General features: G+C 46.1%; 3 protein-coding genes and 1 long non-coding RNA gene across 5 annotated transcripts; 3 read left to right on the forward strand and 1 right to left on the reverse strand.

Moving 5' to 3' along the window:
- Positions 1 to 301: 301 nt before the first annotated feature.
- On the forward strand, positions 302 to 2,701 carry LOC123426953. The gene is made up of 4 exons (XM_045110874.1): positions 302 to 1,001; positions 1,441 to 1,521; positions 1,630 to 1,769; positions 2,250 to 2,701. The coding sequence occupies exons 1-4, from the start codon at positions 675 to 677 to the stop codon at positions 2,503 to 2,505; spliced, it is 804 nt and encodes a 267-aa protein (XP_044966809.1). The 5' UTR covers positions 302 to 674; the 3' UTR covers positions 2,506 to 2,701.
- A 98-nt stretch (positions 2,702 to 2,799) lies between these two features.
- Positions 2,800 to 4,774, reverse strand: LOC123426952 (putative serine/threonine-protein kinase). The gene is made up of 7 exons (XM_045110873.1): positions 4,688 to 4,774; positions 4,473 to 4,586; positions 4,265 to 4,384; positions 3,874 to 4,092; positions 3,680 to 3,795; positions 3,342 to 3,605; positions 2,800 to 3,265 (listed from the first exon to the last, which is right to left on the reverse strand). The coding sequence occupies exons 1-7, from the start codon at positions 4,695 to 4,697 to the stop codon at positions 3,029 to 3,031; spliced, it is 1,080 nt and encodes a 359-aa protein (XP_044966808.1). The 5' UTR covers positions 4,698 to 4,774; the 3' UTR covers positions 2,800 to 3,028.
- LOC123426954 lies at positions 3,513 to 7,262 on the forward strand. 2 transcript variants are annotated; one of them, XR_006622343.1, is made up of 5 exons: positions 3,513 to 3,967; positions 4,348 to 4,462; positions 4,536 to 4,672; positions 4,806 to 4,929; positions 6,625 to 7,262. It is a non-coding gene; the product is annotated as an uncharacterized LOC123426954 (long non-coding RNA). The 2 variants fall into 2 exon arrangements; XR_006622342.1 differs by having other exon boundaries at positions 4,536 to 4,929.
- A 9,622-nt stretch (positions 7,263 to 16,884) lies between these two features.
- LOC123430391 lies at positions 16,885 to 17,570 on the forward strand. The gene has a single exon (XM_045114258.1). The coding sequence runs from the start codon at positions 17,057 to 17,059 to the stop codon at positions 17,285 to 17,287; it is 231 nt and encodes a 76-aa protein (XP_044970193.1). The 5' UTR covers positions 16,885 to 17,056; the 3' UTR covers positions 17,288 to 17,570.
- Positions 17,571 to 23,097: the final 5,527 nt, after the last annotated feature.

Genomic DNA, 23,097 nt, shown 5'->3' on the forward strand with positions numbered 1-23,097 from the left:
GCCTATACCTTTGGTGCCGTTTAACAAATAAATAAATAGAACCAGTGACATGTTTAGACATAAACTGTTGAGCTATTCTACATTATGGAACGATGGCTTTCAGATGTTTCAACAGTATTTTTTTCTTTTCTTTCTAGAAGCTGCCGGTGAGTTGGTGCTAGTGCAGGATTAGCTAAGCCGTTACGTAAGGGGCAGCGTAGCCCCCACATTGGACTATACTACCTTTGGAACACACCAGTCCATGGTAATACATGCATCAATCACTTGACCCGGGCTCACAGAGGTAAGGTGTGCCTGCATTTTGCGCGTTCATTTTCTTGAATACGCACGAATGTGCATATTCAAAACTAAATACAGTAAATCATTTGACCCGTGCTCACGCTATTCCGCAGATGCTTTAGCCGGCTCAAACGCAAACAGCACCCGACCATTCACCGTTGCTTGGGCGGTGACCGCGGCGAACAAAGTGAACCGAGCAGGCGCAGCACGCCACACCAGAGCGAAGCCAACAGCACAACCCAGCTGCAGAGCTGCCAGTCCAAACCGGCAACCGCAGTCCAAGCCGCCGCCGCCGTCTCCAACCTGACCGAACTCCCACCACGCCCGCAACCACCTTCATTCCCTGACCCGCCCGCCACCGCGGCGGCTGCCCTGCCCTGACTCGACGCACCGCGATGCCGGGACCGGGGGCGCACCTGCTGTACGCGCTGTCCGGCGGGGCGGCGCTCTCGCGGCTCGCCGGGGGCGGTGGCCGCCGCTTCGGCCCGCACCACTGCGCCGTCTACGCCCTCAACGCCTTCCTCGGCCCGGACCTCGGCGCCTTCGCCGAGTGGCTCGCGTCCTTCCTCCCCGCCGCCGCCGCCGCCGCGGGGAACCTCGCCATGGCCGCCGTCCACCACCCCTTCTACTACCCGCTCCTCCTCGGCCTCCCGCTCGCGTGCCTCTACGCGTGGCTCTCCCGCTGGCTGCTCCGCGCCGGCCTCCTCGACGCGCCCGCCGGGGTCGGTACAACCAACGAACGAACGAACTGCTCGCTCCATCTCCCCTTCCTTCCTTGGCTAATCAAATCTATGCTGCGAATCTGTGTCATGGGCGAGAACAAACCTCGGGATTGTTATTCTAATCTAGTCTAGTATAGTCTAGTCTAGTTACTTAATTCAGCAAGACGCCTGTTACCCTGTTGCCTCGTCAGTACTCCACAGTTCCATACATATCAATTCTTGTCTTCCTCCGATCTAGTAGTGTACAAATGTGAGCACCAACTAGCAAATGCTTTAGTAGTAGTAGTAGTAATAGTAGAAATCTCGACCAACATTTGCAGAAGGATCACAAAGTAGTAGTACTACTATTATAGAAATGGGCTGCTTCCAGAGTGAGAGCTCAGATGCCTCTAGTCATCTCCCATTTTTCTGATTTGTTTAATGTCCCGTGTTGGTGCAGGTAGCATTAAGCAGAAGACAGTGCTTCTTGCTAATCACAGCCGGCTCGCTCTCCCACTTCTTCTTGGATCACTTGTTTGAGGTCAGCAATGTCGTAACTGGATGGAGGCAATTTGATTGTTTTCGCCATGTGTCAAGTGTTGCATGCCTATTCAGATTAGATTTGTCTCATACTAGTATATTTTTACAGGAAAATGGCCATTCTACAATGTATACTTGGATACTGAGCACTGGTTGGTGGAAAGGACGCGCTCCTATCAATCCAGATGCAGTGTTTGTTGTGGGCCTTCTTTGCATTTGCCTCATCGGGGGATTTGTGTACATTAACAGGTGATAATTCAGCATTATGTTCATTATTGTGTATAAAATATATAATAATAACTATTAAATATTTTCTAGTGTACAGAAAGCATTGATTCTACCTGATGCTTTGGATTGTAAAGTCCTCACTAACATTGGATTCTTCAAATCCATGAATCTCTCTATGAACTACTCCCCCCATTCACAAATATAAGATGTTCTAATTTTTGTGTGAATCGAATGTATGTAGACACATTTTAGTGTGTTTGATCATTCATTTCAGTCCATATGTGATCCACATTGAAATATCCAAAACATCTTATATTTGTGAACGGAGGGAGTACAAAGTAATGGCACACTATGCATAACCCTGATTACTTTGTTGGTCTATACTTGTTGCCTCAAGCTGAGCTTCAAAATGTTACTGTATGTTACGAATCCCTTCTGTGCTTTGTCGAAAACAAATCCCTCCTGTGGTTCTCTAAATGTTCAAAATCTATATTTTGGCAGAGTGAAGCATGGAAAGTCAGTGACTGAAAAATCAAATCAATCTTTCTTTCTCATCCTGGTGATAGCCACCCTGTACTGTATGTGGTGTGCCAGCCAGATATACCTGCGAAATCCCCCTCAACCAGCCATTGGTGAAGAGGCTGATCTTGGAGTGATAATATTTCTTGCAATTTACCTTTTTCTCCCACATGGCTTGTGTGTCTTATCGATGAACCAAAAAGATTACAATGAAGCATTGGATGGACTGCCACTTTGATAATGTCTGATATGGCGGTGTGTTTTGCTACTCGTTTCGGCAGAATACCATTTTGGCAGCAGTCTTCTCCACTTCATGTTGTAAATATTTTAATTTCCAATTGGCTAATTGCCAGGCATATATGTATAAGCTTGTAAACCTTTAGGTTAGAATATGTTTATTGAGGAAATAAAGAGGTCAGGAAAGGTCGGTACAATGTTGTTGTTGTTGTTACTAAATATGTTGGTACTACCTACTACTATCATCATTGTTGTCGTTGTTGCTGTTGTAAAAAAGGAAAGCATATTTGCATGGACTAAAAATGTGAGGTCAGGTGTCAAATTCAGCGTGTTGACATTACCTCCAGTAGTTACTCATAGGCATTAAATAATTTTACGAGTTTAGCTTAATTTCTAGTGTAGATCACTCACAACTGCATCAGATTGTTTTCACCTCAGCACACCACAGTGCTTAAACATGGTCATGGGAACATTAAGAGTTGCATAGTAACTACAGGAGGGACTCTCTTCCCTCTCTTAAAACACTATGCAAAGGACTCGACCATGCTGATGTTGTTGCACTTATCATCGTCTCTCATTGAGACCTCTAGAGCCTTCTCTAGCCTTGACACAACTTGCTCCATAGATGGTCGCTGCTGCTTGTGGCCGGTGCATGACAGAGCAAGCTTCAGGCAGAGATCAAATGCGTCTACCGAGTATTCGCCCTTGAGCCTAGGATCGGCAAATTCCAACACATTTCCCTCTCTGATGAGCATAGAAGCCTGAGAGCAAAAGGTATGTATATGTATATCAGCTTAAACACAATTGATCGTTTCGTTCCAGAAATTATGGTCTTACCATTTTGTCCAGTGACATTGGCTTAGCAGTGTTCATGATATTGATTGCTCGTTCTCCTGACAGGAGCTGCAGGAGCACCATACCAAAGCTGTATACATCCCCTGCAGCATTCACCCTATGGTTGTGGCGGTACTCTGGGTCGACGTAGCCAAAAGTTCCTCTAACTTCAGAGCTCACGTGCGATACGCCTATGTCAATGACTCTAGACAGTCCAAAATCCGCAAGTTTGGGCTCCATATCAACCCCAAGAAGTATATTTGTTGGCTACAATAACGTGTATGAATTGGCATTACTTGAATTTGCAGGTGTACTTGAATCTTTCAGATAATGTAACCAACCTTGATGTCTCGGTGAACAATGCAGCCCTCAGGGAATATGTGAAGGAACCAAAGGCCGCAAGCACTGCCAAGTGCGATCTGAAGTCTCTGAGTCCATGATAGGCTCTTATCCTTCCCTGTCATCAAATTTGTTACTTTAAGTCATAGAGAATATTACATAATACATCCTGTCGTCTCCTCAAATATGTACTTACCAAATAGCCATTCTGATAGGTTACCATTGACGCACAGCTCATACACAAGAAAGCACTCTTCCTGCCCGTCACAGTAACCTCTTAATGACACAAGGTTTGGATGCTTGACATGTGAGAGGCTTGTAACTTCCCTTACGAAGGTTTCTGCATGTTCATTCTTAATTATGTGCTTCACGGCTACAGGCCAGCCATTTGCAAGCATTCCTTTGTACACTTTCCCTGTAAATCACATTAGGAAGGTGCATCCAACTCTTAGAACTACAATAGCCTACTGAATGTGGTCACTAATTACCTTCTACTTATCATGTTGTATCCCAGTTCTGCTCTCTGTGGCTCTATCTGATTCATGGATAACGATCTTAATCCTGAATTGGCTACTATTGTTATGTACCTGCAATTCCCTGCCCGATGATGTTTGAAAGGTGTAAGTTCTCAGTTGCACTGTATATCTCTTTGACTGACATCTGCTTGCAGGTAACCTCCTCATACTCAACAGACGCCGTACCAACCTCTGCAACATAAAGATGTCCAATTGCATACCGCTATTAGCAAGTAAAACTACCAGCATCTGCAATTTTACCGCTGAGTTGTGAGTTTACCAATATCCCTTTTTGATGCTTTGATCTTGCGTGTTCTTCTCCTGATGTGGCAATAAATGACAGCAAACCCGATGATCACCGCTGCGACGAGGCACCCAAGCAGTACTCCATATCCTGCATACTCTCAGAAGGCAAAGAATTTCAAGTCCTCAGAAGGCAAAGAATTTCAAGTCACGGGTAGAGAGGAAGGGGGGAGGCAGGTAAGATAGACACACCTGTATGCATTTAGCTGTAGAACGTCTGGGAATAACACAAGGTCGCTTTTCTGTCACTGTGAATGTTCCAACGGAAGCAAATTAATACCATGGCCACTCTCTAACCAGTCGTTATTAGCAATGATGAAAAGCCATTGCCGGCCAAGGGCCATAACAGAAGAAGCCAAAGCACTTAAAAATATGGACCAAGGAATCGGGCCAGGTCTGGACCAGAATACAGCATCAACTGAGTCTCATGTCAGGTACATTGGTTCAATTGCTTTACATAATCTAATCCATTTGTCATAGTCCTGTGACGTTGCTTGCTCTGTCATACCAAGTTAGTTAGTATCTGCGGCTGCAGAAAATATATCTTGAATATTTGGATTGCTTCTTTGCTAATGGGTTGTCGTGATGGCGGAGGTCCAATATGGGTTCGGGCATAGCGGAGTCCCCATCCTTGGTCCCAACCTGAGAAGCAGACAAATGTGTCAACTCTATGCAAAGCGGTATTAGATACTATATGAGCTAAAACAATATTCTACTTTGACGGCTTCATATGAGCCAAACTAAAAAACAATAAGGTTGCGTCCACCAAAAGAGCAACAACTGGAGCAAGACATATGGCATTGGGGTATAATGCTTGGTAAACTACTATGTTCTCCCTGTTCTTTCCAAGTAACTTCTGTCCTTTGCGATCAGTTTGCTTTTACTACTGGTCAGTCTGTTCTTGTGTTGATTAATTCGTTGGGCATGTAGATGCTAAGATTATCAAGTCAAATTTGCCAATTATAGTAGTAATACAGAAACACTCAAAAGCTACTGTAAAAAAAAACAGAACCGCTCCAAAAGCTCCAAGCTGTAAGAGTCCGCATCTTAGCACAATCCGCACTTAGTTTGCATGGATATTCTGCTTAGGTCCACAAAACAAAGAATTAACTGTTTTGTAAGACATGTCACGTGAGGTCATCAAATTTGCATAAACTAGACCCAAGTGTAGCACCATGCTGCTTGAGCTGTATTTATGCCCTTTAGATTTGATACCATGCTATTTTAACTTCAACAGTGCCTAAACCTTTACAGATCTGATAGCATGTTGCTTTAGCAGTATGTACCTTTGAATGCATCTTATGAGAGATTAATTACTCAGCAGTTCCTCTTGTTATGCATATGAAGTTAGATGCTCAAACAAACTGCGTTTTACAAGTATTTGGCTTGAAAATGGATCCTGTGAAATGTGTCTAATTAATTAAGAAGCCTGAAACATCACTTTCATGGGGTAGGCATAGGAAAAAATCAATACAATCAATTTGTTACCTAACTCAATCAGTTACTATAAAGAATAACTCAATAGTTTGTAGAGAACAGATCAACAAACTGTCTAATCTGTATATGAATGTCCTATTGTTTTCTTGTCCTTTTGCGTCAATCTCATTATTTCTACGTGAAAATAGAAGGACAAGATCCTTGCTTTGGTTTTCTTGTCTCAAATTTACTACGCAAAACTAGCACAGTTGTGCAGCATATATAAGTGGTTTAGATCTTTGTGCCTGATAGATGCTTTCTTGGAGTTATGTATATGTTATAATGTAACCAGTTTACATCATAGGCCTTTCAAGCCCAGATAATAAGAACCTCTTGATCTGGGTCCACTCCTCTTTAAAAATGATACCAGTGAATACAATATATGAATTTTCTTGGCCAGCAGATCGATGGAAGCGAATATCTATTCTCTCTCTCTCTTTCCGATAAAAGGAATGTATTAATATGAAGAAGATATTTGTTTTCTCTTCACTGTAACTTTTATAACTCTTGTGACCCATGTAAATTCCATAACGCTTTTATCAGAGCCAGTTGTGTCACAAATCCTATACAACCTTGTGCCCCACCGCTGCACACCGCAAGAGTTCTCATTGAGTTTCACGTATCATGTCATGCTGACAATTTCTTTCGGACAGATCGACCATCAGGAGAGCCAAGGGCCAAGCCTGGACTGGAGCCTCCAAGAAAGAACTAGCATTCTCCCTGATCAACTAGCAAGGTGCAGATTCAGATTGCATTACAAGCCTCCGATGAAATGAATGGGAGATGTTCGATGGACAAAGACAATACCCCCCAAAGTTGTTACGCCCTTTGCCTTTTGTGATGCAACAGCACATCTGCCTACCATGTGGTAGCAACAATAGCGCTCTCAACAGGTGATGGCAGCATATCATGCTTAGAGATTAAGGATGTGCCACTGCTGCTACAAAAACGAAGGTGAGCACATACATATGGTATAAGCTGGTGATTGACCACTTCAATCTCTTGTAGTCTGCAAAAAGGCTTTTTATTTTAAAAATATGATATGATGAATCCCTGGATGATTAGAAACTTTTTTTTAGGATAGATTAGAAACTAGTATTGTGTGCTCAGGTTTGTACGCTTCGTTTGTGACGCCCGAGAAAGAAAAGCTTTGCCTTTTCTTCTTTTCCTTTTCTAACTCTTGCCCACAGGTCACTGCTTGTCTGCTTGCCAGCTTCTTTGGAGGCAGACAAGAAAACAAGCTTAAAACAAAAAGGTACCACATATACTATGAAACTTCTGGATTCATTTCGTTATTACTTCAGCTAGAATACGATATTACTCCTTCCGTAAAGAAATATAAGAGGGTTTAGATAACTAAAGTAGTTATCTAAACGCTTTTATATTGAGTGAATTGCAAAAAAACACCACATTTCGGGCATGTGTTACGGAAAACCACCTAGTTACTAATTTGCTACAAAAATCATCGCACATTCGGTAATTTTTTTGCAAAAAATATTGATTGAGTGATTTAGCCCGTTTGATCACTTTCTGGCAAGTAGGGCCAGATTGTAAGGAGATGATTTGGTGAAAAATTGACATACTGCTCCCTGGATTTGACTAAGGCACCCTTATTCAAAAAAATGAAAAAACAATCAACCCCCTCCCACCCCGTCGTCTCCCTTCTCCTTCCTGGTCATCGTAAGGCTCCGGCGAGACGGCCTCCTTAGTCTTGCTAGCGGGGCGGGGCAGCCTCCCTCATCCCTGGCCGTCGGCTCGCCCCTAGCCGGTGTGGCTGCCCACAGCCGCCGCTGCTAGCCGCAGGTTTCTGCAAGAGACGGGAGAGGGGGGAGGACGGCGACAGGGCTGCGGCTAGCCAAGGGCCAGCCATGGCGGGCAGAGGCGACCGGTTCCGGCTCGTCCAGCGCTAGGGATGCGAGCTAGGGTTGAGGGGTGAGGGAGTTCCGGATTAAGGGGTCCTCGGACAGTCGGGTTATCTCTTATGGGCTGACCATATGGGCTGCATCATTGAAGACCGGATTATCTGACAACTTCGAAACAAGATGGAAAGCTCCGAAGTCTAGGTGTGTACTCCAAGTCAGGAGGACCAGTTCGGCCCATCTATCCCCGACTAAGGTCGGTAACATGTAACCGTAGGAGCCATGGTGTCTATATAAACCAGAGGTTCTTATGCGTAGAGGCAGGATATATCATCTAGGGTTTAGCTCATACGATCTCGAGGTAGATCAACTCTGTAATCATCGTTCCACATCAATATAATCAAGCATGACGTAGGGTTTTACCTCCTTACGAGGGTCCGAACCTGGGTAAACACTGTCTCCCCTTCTCTCCTGCAACCCATCGATCCCAGGTCTACTGTTCGGGACCCCATACCCGAGATCTGCCGGTTTTGACGCCGACAAGGGGCATGCGGGCGGCGTCGAAACAGAGCCACGACGGCGGTGCGAGAGATCAGAGAAAGGAAGGAGGGAGCCGGAGGGGAGAAGAGGCGCACAGAGGAGGGGCGCGATGCGTTGCTCGTCCAGCCGGGGTTGCGGGACGCCTGCAAGGCGGCTTGTGCATGAGCCTCGAGGTGCTCAAGCACTGCACCGGCATGTTGCTGCTCGAGTCCAGCCTCCGCGACGACGTGCCCGCCGACGCCATGCGTAGGAGCAAGCTGGCGCCGCCGCTGCTTGCACTGCTCGCCGCCGAGCCGTTGCTGCTCGATACTCATGGTCGCGCCGCGCCGTTGCTGATCACCGTTCCTGCTCACTGCCACGGCCGCCCGGAGAAGCACGACGGCCAGGATAGGAGGAGAGGGGTTGATTGCTTTTCTATTTAAGGTCTAAGGGTGTTTGTAATTTTTTCACAAAATGGTCTCCTTACAATCTGGCCCACTTGCCAGAAAGTGATCAAACGGGCTAAGTCAGTCAATCAATGCTTTTTGCAAAAAGATTACCGAATGCGTGATGATTTTTGCAACAAATTAGTGACTAGGTGGTTTTCCGCGACACATGCCTGAAATGTGGTGGTTTTTTATAATTCACTCCTCTTATATTTCTTTATGGAGGGAGTACTTGCTAGGCTAGTAGCTATTTGGTGTCGATTTTGTGAATCCATCAACTCATCTATAGTGTGCAAGGCAATAGCTAATGAAAAGCATCGGATTGTTTACCCAATTGTGTAGGAGCATACAAAAGCTAAACATGCATGGCTCCGAATGAAGGACTGCAGTGTTAGTATTGGATCGGATATCATGCACGATTGCACATACATGATTGCTTGGGGACAGCAAAATTAGAGGACCACAGCTTTGTAGTAGACCTCGAACAAAGGCCTAATAGCCCCCTTTAGGAAAACTTTCACTGAATCCTTTTACCAAAAGTTTCTAAGGCGCCGCCTGCCACTTGGAACAACGGAATAGCATATCTGGATTCCTGTACAATGGGCGGGTTTCCCTCTTTATGTCTAAATGTTCTATTGTATGTTTTTATTGTTTAGTTTTCAAGCTCTATAAACAGTTATTGTGAAAGTTTCCTCTATTTTTGGTTCGTGCAGAAATTTAAGCTACAAGGCACAACAATTTCCCCACTTTTGGATTCTTTTGTTCCAAATGGGTCATGGCACAGGACCACCCTAACGATAGGCTAAACTAAAGAAATAATCTTGCATAACCTTGGAGCAAACAGATTTTGTTGTCATGCCTGTGTAAGGAAAATTTACAATCCCTATTGTTATTAACTTACAAAACAGGTTTTGAGCTTTTGCACTAATGTGACATCCTCGACTTTTGCTACAGTAATTATTGTAATTAAGCTACCGTGATCACCCGCTAATGATGCCACGTCATCGAATTCCCATCTCAGACCCGCGTTGATTCGAGTTTTGTCCGGATTCAAAATTTGAAGACAAACGGAAAGTACTTTATAAATTCATGTTAAGTATCAAAAGAATATATATAAAAAGGAAAGTATTAAAAATAATAATGATAAAATAAAGTATAATAAAAGAAAGTATTTAAAAAGAAAAATCAGTTAGTGGAAAGAAATTAGAAAGAAAAAAATAATAAAAAAGGGAAAAGGCAAAATAAAACAAAATGAAACAAATTAAAAAAAAAAAAAACAACCCCACCCCCCTGGCCGAGCTGGGCCAAAAAGGGCCCAACTGGCCAGGCCCCCGCGCCCCCTCCCTGGCTCAAACCCTAGCCCCTGGCGAGGGAGCCGCCACCCCCCCCCCCCCTCGCTACTCCCTCCTCCCACGCCGCCGCCAGCACCCCCCCACCAACCGGGCCCCACTCCCCCATGCTCCCCTCTCGGTTCCCCCCCCACCCCACCGACAACCACCCCCACTAGAGAACCCCATCTCTCCCGTGACCCTCGCCCCCATCTCTCTCCCACGACCCCTCTCCCCCACGCCAGATCCCCCACCGAGCCCTTCTCCCATCCCGCCGGCGGCCTCTCCTCCTCCCGCCGGCAGCCCTCCCCACGGCCTCCTCCTCCCCCCCGGCGGCCACCCTCCCCACGGCCTATCCTCCCCCGGCGGCCCCCCCTCACGGCCTCCTCCTACCCCGGCGCCCCCCTACACGGCCTCCTCCTCCCCCGGCGGCCCCTCCCCTCTCCCGGCCGGCGAGCCACCCCCTCCACCGCGTCGACGAGCAGCCCCCCCCTCGGCCTCCTTCTTCCCGCGGCGAGCCCCGGCCCCCGTCGGCCTTCTCCCGCTCGGTCCGGGAGGGACCGGGCAGGGAGACATCTCCGCCTCGCCGGATCCGGCCGGCTCCCCCTCGCCGGCGCGTCATCACCATCATCACCGTCCCCTCCACCACCGGAACCACGCCGTCTCCACCGTCACCTTCGTGCGAACTCCGGCTTCATCGGGCCGTCTCGTCACCGTCGGTGAGCCCCTCCTCGGGCTCCTCCCACCATGTCGATCTCCTCGCCGTCCCGGTTCCGTTCCGGCAAACGGGACCTCGATCCGTCGACGGTAGACTCCGGTAGGAGGATTTGAACTTTCGGTTCTTCTAGGTGGAGTTAGCAGAGAGTTCTGTGTCTGTTAACAGAGAGAGAGAGAGATGAGAGTTTTGAGAGAAAAGAAATAAAAACAAATGATGTATTAGATGCGTATGTATGTATGTATGTATGAGATGCCATGTATGTATTTGCGTATATGGATATTTAAAAAAATACGGTATTTGCACGGTTAGGTATCTAATAATAAAATGAGAAAATAACCTTGGGTCACTTACCGGTGGGGCCAATGCACCCGCTCTCTATGACAGGGAGGCCCCACGCGAGAGTTAATATAAATTATAAAAATAATGTTTTTCTTAAATAAATAAATAAGTAGATATATTAGTTAAAATAATTAATCAACATAATTAGAGTATGACATGTGGGTCCCTCGTTGAATTAATCTGATTAATAAATAATTAATCTTAATAAAAACTTGTGCCTATGACGTTCGGAACCCGCAGGTCAGTTGACCGGTCAAATGTTGATGTCAGCATGACATCGCGATGATGTCATAATAGGATTTTACTAAATCTTTTAAATCTGTTTTTAATTCTTAAATAATTAATAAAACTTTGAAAATTAATATTAAATAATCTGTAAGTCAGATCAATATAATTTCAACATGAAAGTTGATCAGCAAAGCGAGACGAACCCGGATACACGGTCCGTTCGTCTGTCACGCGTCCCTAGCATAGCAAACATGGAAATTTTCCTCCGTTTCCAGTGTAACCGGTAGTAGCCCGAGACCCGGAAAATATCGTCACATATTCTTCCGACCCGTCTATGACGGATGTTGCTGCGTTAGTTCATGTCTAGCCTGCATCTTGCCATGTCATGCTTTGTGTTGCATCGGTGCTATTATTTATTGTTTCTTCCCCCTCTTCTTACCGGTAGACCCCGAGACTGACGCTGCTGCCGGGTACATCTACGACCCTGCCGATCAGTCCTTTGCCGCAGAGCAGCAAGGCAAGCAAACCCCCCCTTGATCATTCCTATATCGCCTATGTCTTTCTTCCTACTGCTTGCATTAGTATTTTGCTATTGTTGTAGTTAGCTCCTATATCTGATGCATAGCCTGTTTTTGATAAACTGCTACTTTCAGTCCTGTACCTTTAATCTGCTTAGTATAGGTGGAGCAGTCATCCCCTCTGACCCCGTAGCTCAGTTGCCCCGCTTGTTTTCAAATCTCGATCTCTGATCGACGAGCCAGACCCGACACAACACATTCACCCCCTTCGTTGTACGACGCTACAGAGATACTATCGGGTACTGAGGGTGACACCTCGCTAAGTACTCCTGATGATATCTCTGTAGTATAGCTAGTCGGTCGTGGTTATCGAGGGTGATTCCTCTTTCACCATTCCCGATGACGCCTCTGTCGTGCAACCCCGCGAGTGTGGGACCCCCGAGGGTGATTCCTCTAAGCCCACCTTGACGGGTACATCGTTTGGGATCCAACGAGGGTGATACCTCGGATTCCCCCGATGTTACAACCACACAGTTACTCGACCATGTTACTGGGATCTTCGGTGATTAGTTGTAAGACGGGTGGATTCCCGCGAGACTGTGTTGCTGGCCTAATTAAAATGCTAATGGATTTGGGTATTTGATCTGGGTTGGTCGGAGACCTTTTCGCACTAACCGGCTACGCGGGAAGAATTATGGGTACTCGACGTCGCGGTATCAGCCGAAGCTTTTCAGATGCCAGCAATGTAGCGGCGCGCGCCCGAGTGGTCCCGAGATGCATCGCGCTTGTGATTAAGGGATGTTAGGACTGACGTCGGCCGCCCACGCCACGTGCAGGAGCGTGAAGGGGAACTGGGCCCATGAACCCTTTGTGCTTAGGATTTAGACCGGCGGGCTGGCCTCTCTGATTAGTCTTAGGTGGGGCTGCGACGTGTCGATATTCCGAGGCCGGGCAGGACCCAGAAAAGTATGTCCGGCCAGAGTGTTATCGAGCGTGACGGGACATGTGGTGCACCCCTGCAGGGATGAAAATTAACTATTCGGATAGCCGTGTCCACGGTTACAGGACGACTTGGAGTTGTGTCCCGATCTTTTACAACTACAATTGTTACTTAACTGGAATTAGTTTGCCTCGGGATTGCTTCCTCGCAGGGAGTCGAGGGAGGATCTTTAGGCGTGACCTCACTTTAATTTTGCTGTAACAATATGACTATTAATGTGTTACCCCTGTTCTACTCTCGTCTATTGCTGCAAGACCCTGAAGATGCTAGTCTTCGATAGGACTAGGCCTTCTCTCTCTATTCTCGCATTGCTGCAGTCAGTCCACATATAACCCCCTTCTTTGATACTGATGCATAAATAGAATAGTTCTGATGTAAGACTTGCGAGTACTTTGGATGAGTACTCACCGCTGCTTTGCTCCCCCCTTGTCCCCTTGATCCGTTTGCTGCGACCAGATGATGGAGCCCAGGAGATGGAGGTCCCCGCCGCCGACGACTGCTACCCCGAACGGTGCCTACTACTACGTGGAGGCCGCTGATGATCAGGAGTAGTTAGGAGGTTCCCAGGCAGGAGGCCTCGCCTCGTTCGATCGTTGTATCTTTTGTGCTAGCCTTCTCTAAGGCACCCCATGTTTTATGTCTGTACTCAGATATTGTTGCTTCCGCTGACTCGTGTGCTTATCGAGCTTTCGTATTCTAGCCCTCGAGGCCCCTGGCTTGTAATATGAAGCTGATGTTTTTTTATTTGTGTCTAGAGTTGTGTTGTGATATCTCCCCGTGAGTCCTTGGGTTTGATCGTACGCATTTGCGTGTATGATTAGCGTACGATTAAATCGAGGGCGTCACAACTAATTTTTCATGAGAAGCAATTGTACTTGAGAGTTTCATGGTGAACATTGAAAGTGCATCCAAGTATAACTTTTATAAGGGACTTTGCTTCAACTCCAAGCATGATGACTTACTCAAGTCTTCATCAACAAGAAGCGTGTGGAATGGAGCTTCAAATACAATATTGAAGATCAACCGAACAACTACACCAACATCCAAGTGAAGGTGTGTTTTCTAATTCTATGGAACACACTAAAAGTAGTTTGATATTACCGAAAAAGGCTTTCACCCCGCTATATATATAAAAGCAATGATCAACAACATTCTGATACAAACTGATATACACACACACCCAAGGCATGATACATCGGCACTGATCTACAAGAGCAACCAGGGGCTCAACCGGGAAAATGTCACCGCGAAGAAATGAAGCCGCATACGACGAACTGTGGGCTTCAAGGCGGCACCTTCAGGAAGGAGACGACACCGAAGTGCCGCCATCGCCCGATCCGAGGATCGGAGTTTCCTCTGGAGCAGCACGACGGGCGATGAGAGCCGCGACGACACCTTCAAGAAGGGAACAAGCTTCGTCGCCGCCGGTCCGTCCGAAGATGAAACAGGTTTTCACCCCGGCCAAGACTCACTGCCACCGATCGCCACACCCCGACTGCCATGCCACCCACACGGCCATGGCCACCAGGCAGCATCAAGCCACGGGCTCTGCCCAAGAGCATCGCAGCACAACCACCTCCACACTGGGAGAGGGCCAGACCTTCGATAGAAGTAGAGCTCGGACGCTGAGGAGATGAAGCCAAGGTCGACACAGTCTGACCACAGATGAGCTGACGCCGGAGTGCCCGGCTCTTACCGCGGGCAGAGCCGCCGAGCTACTATGTAGTGCCGCGCCATCGGGAGGCCACCACCCGTGCACCAGACCTCCCCGCGCCTTCGCCCACGATAAGAGAAGTAGCCACGTCGGGCCAGTGCCCCAACCAGCGTCGCCCGCCAGAAGAGACCAGATCCGGTCGACACGCACCGTCACCGACCACCACGATCCACGCGTTAGATCCGGCGCCATCCACCACCACTTCCACAGAACCGACTATGAGGTGCAGCGACAACCACATCCACCACCAGCCGAGCTCCCATGTGAGCCCCACAGGCGCGGCCGCCGTCGAGCCCCAGCCTCTCGAAAGGGCACCAAGAGCTAGATCCGGGCAAGCCCAGCCTTGGCCGCCGGCGCCACCCTGGCCACACTCACAGACACGGAGCCGCCCACGCAACCATCACAACTAGGCGACTACGCCATCGATCGGAGGCGAGTCGCCACACCCCCTCCCCCGCCTTGACGTGGCGTCCCACGCCACCAGGCGCCAAGCGAAGAGGAGAAGCAGCCCCACCACCACCGCCGCCGACCGGGCTTTGCCCGACCACACCCTCGAGCGACGACGAGGGAAGGAAGGGGGAGGACGCGGGGTCTTCGGCGGCGGCGGTTAGGTCTCCTCCCGTGACGCGTGTTGTGGGAGCCTTCCTCTGGACTATCTCGTAGCTTGATATTTGAGCATGTTTTTACTTGAAGATAAGCTTAAATGATGAACTTAGTTCATAGTCGAGGCGTTGTTTTAGTAATAAATAATACTTCCTCCATTCCATAATGTCAATGTCAAAAATATTTTTATATTATAGGAGATGAGGGGTATATGATTGCGAGAGGTTATCCACCTTTTCAAAGAAAAATGAACCTTGCTATTGAGAAGCCGTGCCTCACTCCACACAAAATACAATCGACGTGGCCAGGGGCAGACTTAGAAAGAAATTAAGCCAGTGTCCTCACATAAATAATACACATCATTTGATTTAATTTAGGATGTCACACACTACACATACATGAAGTATATCAAAGAAATAGTTTTTTACACGGTGTCCAGTGACCCTGGTAGCTGTACCTGGGTACGCCCCTGGACGTGCCCAGGTTTTCTATAGAAAATGTGTGTTATCATAATCAAACTTTGGAAAAGGTTTTCAGAAGAAGAAAACTACTCTTTCTGCCCTATAATATAATATATTATTATAGTTGATAGCCCTCCGACTCGCAATATAAGATGTTAAGGCATCTTCAACGTCAACCTCCAAACAAACACGATATATGTCGGAGAGTGGCCAAATCCGTGGATATGAATGCGGGAACCGGTCATCCAACTACATCCCCTAAACATTCAAATGTCCTAGGCCCGTCCGTCCACACCCGCCCCCTGCATGTCCGCCCCCATACCTGCCGCCCTTCTTTTTGAGCGGTGTCACCTCCTTTGCCTTATGTTTGAGGCGGTGGCTTGTCATGTCGCCAAGTTGATCTTTTGGGCGGCTGCCATGGCTGGATCCTCCACCAGTGTCGTCTTCGGCAGCTTTTCTTACGGTTCCATGCGGTGACGGCGAAAAAGGGCGGGAATTGGGGTGAAGAGCGGCGGGATGGTAGAGAAGAGGGTTGAGAAGGGGGAGGGGTTGTCATAGAAACAGTGCGGCCAACTCCAAATGTGAATTCTGAATTCTGGGTGGGCTGGGGTTGTCGTGTCCAACGTAGTTGGTGTCTGAACTGTTCGTGAAGTCTTCGTGGCTTGTTTTTGGTTTGCGGGAAAACAGAGACACGAACTGGTTTGCGAATAAATGCAGTACATCATTGAATGGTTTATTACGTGCAGACAGAGTCCTGACGAATGCGGATGGTTTCAGCCCGTATTACCACCGATAACTTGTGGTGCTGATGATGATACTTAACGAAGAGACATGGGCAGATTATAAAAGATGTGTTTACACAGAGAGAGATTCCGGACGTACGTAGGTAGGTAGAATGGATCGAGCGATACGTATATTTTCTGTCTCGGAGGGATCGAACTCAAATCTACTTTTCCTAGCAAGGACTGTCTCAGTGTTTCACCAACCACCATATCGTGCGCTACAGACGGAGCATGTACGACCGTGCTTTAGCATATTTTTCACATCACGCAATCCGAACCGTCCGGCCTCGATCTCCCCGATCGGGCGGCTTTGGTGGTCGAGGACCGGAAGAACCCTAACCACCAGACTATGGCTAGCTCTCTCCTGCACAAACACACACACACGCCATGCCATGCCATGCCATGCAAGGCCTCTTCTGGCCTATAAATACAGGGGTGGCCTCGTCTCACCTTCCTTGAGCACAAGCCAGACAGCCACTCTCCAACCACCACTGGTTAATTAGCTATCTATCTAGCTGATCATCACATACATACACTAAGCTTAATTAACAAGGGAGGTAGCGCCAGTATATGGGAAGGAGGTCGTCGTTCTTCTGCGCCATATTCAGCTTCTCGCGGAGGTCGAGGCGGTACGCCTACGTCGACGACCAGGATAGCGACTGGGAGCAGCCGCCGGCGCCGGGGCTGCGCAAGGTCAGGTCCAGCGACGACGACTCCGGGTGGTGGGTCGGCGAGCGCGACGTCGACCAGAAGGCCGCCGACTTCATCGCCAGCTTCCACCAGCGGAGCCTCGTCGCCTGAACCCATCCACCCAGCTGCCGCCGCCGCCTATATATGTACGTACGTGCGCAGCTAAGGGCGTACGTCCAGGTTATTACTACGTCTGCCGGGAGCTGGCGCGTACGTACGTGCCTAGCTAGCTTCCCGACGAGCTAGTATTCATGTAGACATAACAAGTGTGTTGGTATGATCATATGTTATGTATCTTCGGTGTGCAGTACGTGTGCGTAAGTACTACTATCTACGTTTTGTAAGTGTTCTGTCGAATAATGCCGCCCAAGACATGGCAAGGGGTTTAATGAAATCATGTGTGTTTCTATAGCACAAGCTGCTCGATCGTATACATATACTCCATTTATATTTAAATACTTGTAGTTGGAGGAGAACTAGTATATATAGTTCTCCCAACTATAATTATTTAGGTAGAACGGGAGTATGATATATGCCAATAACTTGAAATGCAGATGCTGTTCAGTTGGTTGGTGGTTGCTTAGTTGGACAAACCCTTGCATATGAACTACATGCATCCACGCAAGAGAGCAATACATCTTTTTTTTTTGCGAGATGAGGGCAATACAATTGTTGCATGCCATCTGCAAAGCAAAGGTGTGTACCTTGTAGATTTGTCACTGCAAACATGTTAACCACATCAGTTGTCATCTTTCCAGATACTAGTAAATGTCCAAATGCACCCTTTGCAACGATAGATGTGCCACTGACTTCTGTCCCAAGATTCTGTGATCAACCGGAGATATATGAAGTCACGTCCATATGTACACTGTAGATTATCAAAGTGTACATTCTTTACACAGGAATCCACACGTAAATAAGAGATGTATGGAGCAAATGGCATGTACATATAAAAGGAGACTTAGCACGACGGCAATCGTCATGTTTTTTTGTTTTCTTTTTTTCATATTACGATTATCTTATTAGAGAGTCATTCTATTAAGATTTTTTTCACATTAAAATTTACAATACAATTATGTGTCTTAAGATGACACTCTACATAAAACAAAACTAGAATTAAATGCAATGATGCAAAATATAGTGAAACCCACTCTTAAGATTCTCTTGTTCAAGAGACTTCTATTCTTTCTCCTTCCCCTCTTCGCTCTCCCACGTTAGTGATTATCCTACATGGTAAGACAAAGAGCCAGCTGCTATCAATTATCATGCCTTGTAGATGCACTTTATGCTTGTGGATTGTGGTGTTTGCCTCTCTAAGACTTTGTTTGGTATTGGGGTGGATTATGATTATATTGTTTACATAACCATCTTTTGCACGTTTTCACCATATGTGCAGTCACCATTTCCTTATTTCACTTGTTTTTGCACACCTCGTTGTAAACTAAGTACATAAAAATTCAGTAACAAAAAATGAGCATGATGCTTTCTGTTAATTCAGTAACAAAAAATGAGATTATCAAAGTGTACATTCTCTACACAGGAATCCACACGTAAATAAGAGATGTATGGAGCAAATGGCATGTACATATAAAAGGAGACTTAGCACGACGGCAATCGTCATGTTTTTTTGTTTTCTTTTTTTCATATTACGATTATCTTATTAGAGAGTCATTCTATTAAGATTTTTTTCACATTAAAATTTACAATACAATTATGTGTCTTAAGATGACACTCTACATAAAACAAAACTAGAATTAAATGCAATGATGCAAAATATAGTGAAACCCACTCTTAAGATTCTCTTGTTCAAGAGACTTCTATTCTTTCTCCTTCCCCTCTTCGCTCTCCCACGTTAGTGATTATCCTACATGGTAAGACAAAGAGCCAGGCGCTATCAATTATCATGCCTTGTAGATGCACTTTATGCTTGTGGATTGTGGTGTTTGCCTCTCTAAGACTTTGTTTGGTATTGGGGTGGATTATGATTATATTGTTTACATAACCATCTTTTGCACGTTTTCACCATATGTGCAGTCACCATTTCCTTATTTCACTTGTTTTTGCACACCTCGTTATAAACTAAGTACGTAAAAATTCAGTAACAAAAAATGAGCATGATGCTTTCTGTTAATTCAGTAACAAAAAATGAGATTATCAAAGTGTACATTCTCTACACAGGAATCCACACGTAAATAAGAGATGTATGGAGCAAATGGCATGTACATATAAAAGGAGACTTAGCACGACGGCAATCGTCATGTTTTTTTGTTTTCTTTTTTTCATATTACGATTATCTTATTAGAGAGTCATTCTATTAAGATTTTTTTCACATTAAAATTTACAATACAATTATGTGTCTTAAGATGACACTCTACATAAAACAAAACTAGAATTAAATGCAATGATGCAAAATATAGTGAAACCCACTCTTAAGATTCTCTTGTTCAAGAGACTTCTATTCTTTCTCCTTCCCCTCTTCGCTCTCCCACGTTAGTGATTATCCTACATGGTAAGACAAAGAGCCAGCTGCTATCAATTATCATGCCTTGTAGATGCACTTTATGCCTGTGGATTGTGGTGTTTGCCTCTCTAAGACTTTGTTTGGTATTGGGGTGGATTATGATTATATTGTTTACATAACCATCTTTTGCACGTTTTCACCATATGTGCAGTCACCATTTCCTTATTTCACTTGTTTTTGCACACCTCGTTATAAACTAAGTACGTAAAAATTCAGTAACAAAAAATGAGCATGATGCTTTCTGTTATTCTTTCTATTGCTAATCTAGTGCCCAAATTATTCCGAGACTCTTTTCTAAAAGAAAAGAAGAGATAATTAATTTAGCTCACATGCATGCGTGTTTTTTTGGAAGTATCCATGCATTCCATGTCTACAAATACCCGTCGATTTTTTTGTACTCATAATTCATGATTTACCCCACATTAGTTAATTTCAACGGATAACTCGGGGAAGCACATACACTACGCTTTCATTCCGAACATCGATGGTTCAAAGCCGCTCCCTCCTCCTTTGTCGGCGCCGCTCCCTCCTCCTTTGTCGGCGCCTGAGTGGCTACCAGGAAAACCCGTTAGGCACACGACGATAGTTGTAGAGAAGCGCCCTCTTGGTGTTTCCCATCATGGTGGTGAGTTGTACACCTATGTTTGACGGTGGGCTGGGGTAGACCGGTAGGTAGCCAACGCTGCGGTCCAGCATCCTTGCTCGCGATGCCACCCTGGAGTTGCCTCCATGGATGTAGTCTTAGTTGCTCGCATGGGGTGCCCCAGCTTAGAGGACATTGTAGTGGTGCGGTGGCTCTCTCGAAGTAGGATGAGAGGTGGTCACCCTATCCCCCTATGTTATGACCGCTTGAGGCCAGAATTGGTCCAAATCTAGGTTACTGTGGTGCCCAAGGCTTGTTGATTAACGTTGGGTCTCCTTGTTGTAAAGGTGTTACATTGGCATGTTCTAGGGTACCGATGCAAGGGAGCTTGAAGCCTACGTGACAGCCTTGCAAGGTCGGTAGGATGAGTGGCTCTTCATCGAGCCTCGTGTCCGCGTTGTTGGCTGCTACCCTTGGTCACGTGGATGGTGAGATGGGCAGTGGTGGATGGTCCTAGCAAGGTTGCTGCTCGAGGTGATGGTTGAGCCCTGACCTAGATTTAGAGGCCCAGATCAGTCACAATGGCCTTGTGGTGGGCTCACCGGTCAGGGTCCCCGGCGAGGCGGGACAGGGGTATTGAGCGAAAGATCAGCACTTCAGCGCTAGGGTTGACGACACCCGCAGATGTCATATCCCTTTTAAGGGACCACTGTGATTTTCCTCCATCATCCTACGAGTGCTTCAAGTGAAGACTCGTGTTGTTATATGGAAGCCGACAACGGCGGAGCGGCGTTACCCTCTTGGGGGTGTTGTCAAAGATCTTATTTCCCTTCTAGTTGGGGTGCGGCATCGCCTTCGGGTGGGCTTGGATCGTGACACAAAGCATCCTCGGATCCGGCATTTGGCAATCTCATTTGCCATCTCTCTTGAATACGTGATGTGTCATCAACTATCTCGGTCCATTATGCTGCTTGCCAGCAGGGTTGACGCTCCTCTCTCTACAACAAGCGGGGAGAGGGTCGGGTCCTTTGCAGCGGCAATTCAATGGGGGCATTGTGACAAAGTCTAGTGATTTCATCTAGGAGATGCGGCTCTCTTTTGGCCGGCTACCGCATACACTTATAGTTTTGTTTTATTACTCCTTTGCTTTTGCACGACGAGCTAGCGTCGCCTAGTAGTTTCTTTGATTTGCTTTATAAGAGGGTTGTCTCAACACGTCGATCGTATTGACTTTATCTATAAAGCAGGACGAAATTCTGTTTTATAAGAAGCTTTTTATTAACCATAGTTGTTAAATCTCTATTATTAAAGGGATTTCTTGATTTCGTTTCCATTGCTTCCATCCGTCACATCGATACACGCCCCTTCCCACCGATATGGTTAAACATCTATTCAGTTATTAAATATCTACTACTTCCTCCCTTTTGATTAACTAGCAAAAGGGTCCGTGCGTTGCAACGGGAGAAAAAAAAACCACACGCTTTTAATCTTTTTATAATCATTTTAATTTATTAAAATAATGATGGAACACGGGTTGAATAACAAAAATTACAGGTTTTTTTTTACAAAAATAACGTGGTGGGTTTTCCGACGGAAGCAATAGCCTCTTTATTATTAGATATAGATATAGATAAGGCACGTGTGCTGTTCTAGATTGAAAATTTTACTAGCTAAATATGTATTATATTTAACAAAAATATATGTTTAAAAACTACATCCTCTTAAGAATCCAGTGATATACTTTTGATGACATATAATAACTAGCTCATATTGTGACTGAAAAAATAATCTCTACTACTATTAAAGACGTGCATGCTTAATTGGTCTGGCTAAACACATTGATTAATCAGCACATGAGCTACTACTACTTGGTATAGCTAACTAAGTCATTAACTATGCCTATTGACAGTCGCACTAGCGATCGATCCAGGATTTGATGACGTTCACTCTGAAGCGGCGTCTACAGGGGAAGAACGAGCCCTTTCTTTAGCTGGGTCCGGAAAGCAACTCAACTAGAAGGCTAAAACTATTCCATCGGCCCGCCCAGAGATCTAGGTCTCTAGCAACTGAAAGCCACAAGTCAGTGCGCGCAACGCTTTCCTCGTCTTGTCTCGACAATATTCTTCATCATCTTACTTGTCTTTCTCTTTTCCTTATTCTCATCGATCTCATCCCTCCCCACCTTTTTACCGGTGTAATCGATGCGATACGAAACCGAAACCGTAGTCGGCGCATGTGCGGTCGGTATACGAAACCGTAGCTATATGATCATCTTGCCTGGAGATATTCTACGCCAAACATACCCAACCAAGATCTTCATTATTGTGCCTGCCAATATGTTTATACGCTGTATACCCTTCATCGATTTTCTAGCAGAAATACTGCAGCGTGCTCATCTCTGATGCCACCATCATGTCACGTCCTAATTCCATAGCACATTGCAACTTGGGAGTGCAGAAGTGACATGGCACGCACCCATCACCTCCAATTTGTACGCGCCTCTCCAGTTAGCCATTCCTGTAGCTAGTGCTCCCCTGAGTTATACTCCTTGCACAAACATGAAACAACTAGGGAAATGCTTCAATATATTAACATGAAGCATATTTGCAGGCATGGTTGGAGACTGTTAAACTACCAGATGACTCTATCCTCTTAACTACCAGCCTTATTAATTTCTGATGATGCGCCGATCAGCAGGAAGCCATGAACATGACTCGGGCAGTTCCACAAAACAGCGGCGAGAGAAAACCGCCTTGGATGGAAGGTAAGATGAAATTCAGTGAGAGCTGCAGATGCCAAGAACAAAACAGCGAAAGC

Source organism: Hordeum vulgare, chromosome 2H (genome assembly GCF_904849725.1).
Source record: "Hordeum vulgare subsp. vulgare chromosome 2H, MorexV3_pseudomolecules_assembly, whole genome shotgun sequence".
Classification (NCBI taxonomy): domain Eukaryota; kingdom Viridiplantae; phylum Streptophyta; class Magnoliopsida; order Poales; family Poaceae; genus Hordeum; species Hordeum vulgare.

Bases quoted from the DNA above. Each gene is read 5' to 3' on its own strand.
- LOC123426953 (XM_045110874.1), top strand. From the start codon at position 675: ATGCCGGGACCGGGGGCGCACCTGCTGTACGCGCTGTCCGGCGGGGCG. The intron at 1,002-1,440 runs GTCGGTACAACC...GTGTTGGTGCAG, and splicing joins TCCTCGACGCGCCCGCCGGG to GTAGCATTAAGCAGAAGACA. The intron at 1,770-2,249 runs GTGATAATTCAG...ATATTTTGGCAG, and splicing joins GGATTTGTGTACATTAACAG to AGTGAAGCATGGAAAGTCAG.
- LOC123426952 (XM_045110873.1), bottom strand. The intron at 4,385-4,472 runs GTAAACTCACAA...TTTATGTTGCAG, and splicing joins AGCATCAAAAAGGGATATTG to AGGTTGGTACGGCGTCTGTT. The intron at 4,093-4,264 runs GTACATAACAAT...TGTGATTTACAG, and splicing joins CATCGGGCAGGGAATTGCAG to GGAAAGTGTACAAAGGAATG.
- LOC123430391 (XM_045114258.1), top strand. From the start codon at position 17,057: ATGGGAAGGAGGTCGTCGTTCTTCTGCGCCATATTCAGCTTCTCGCGG.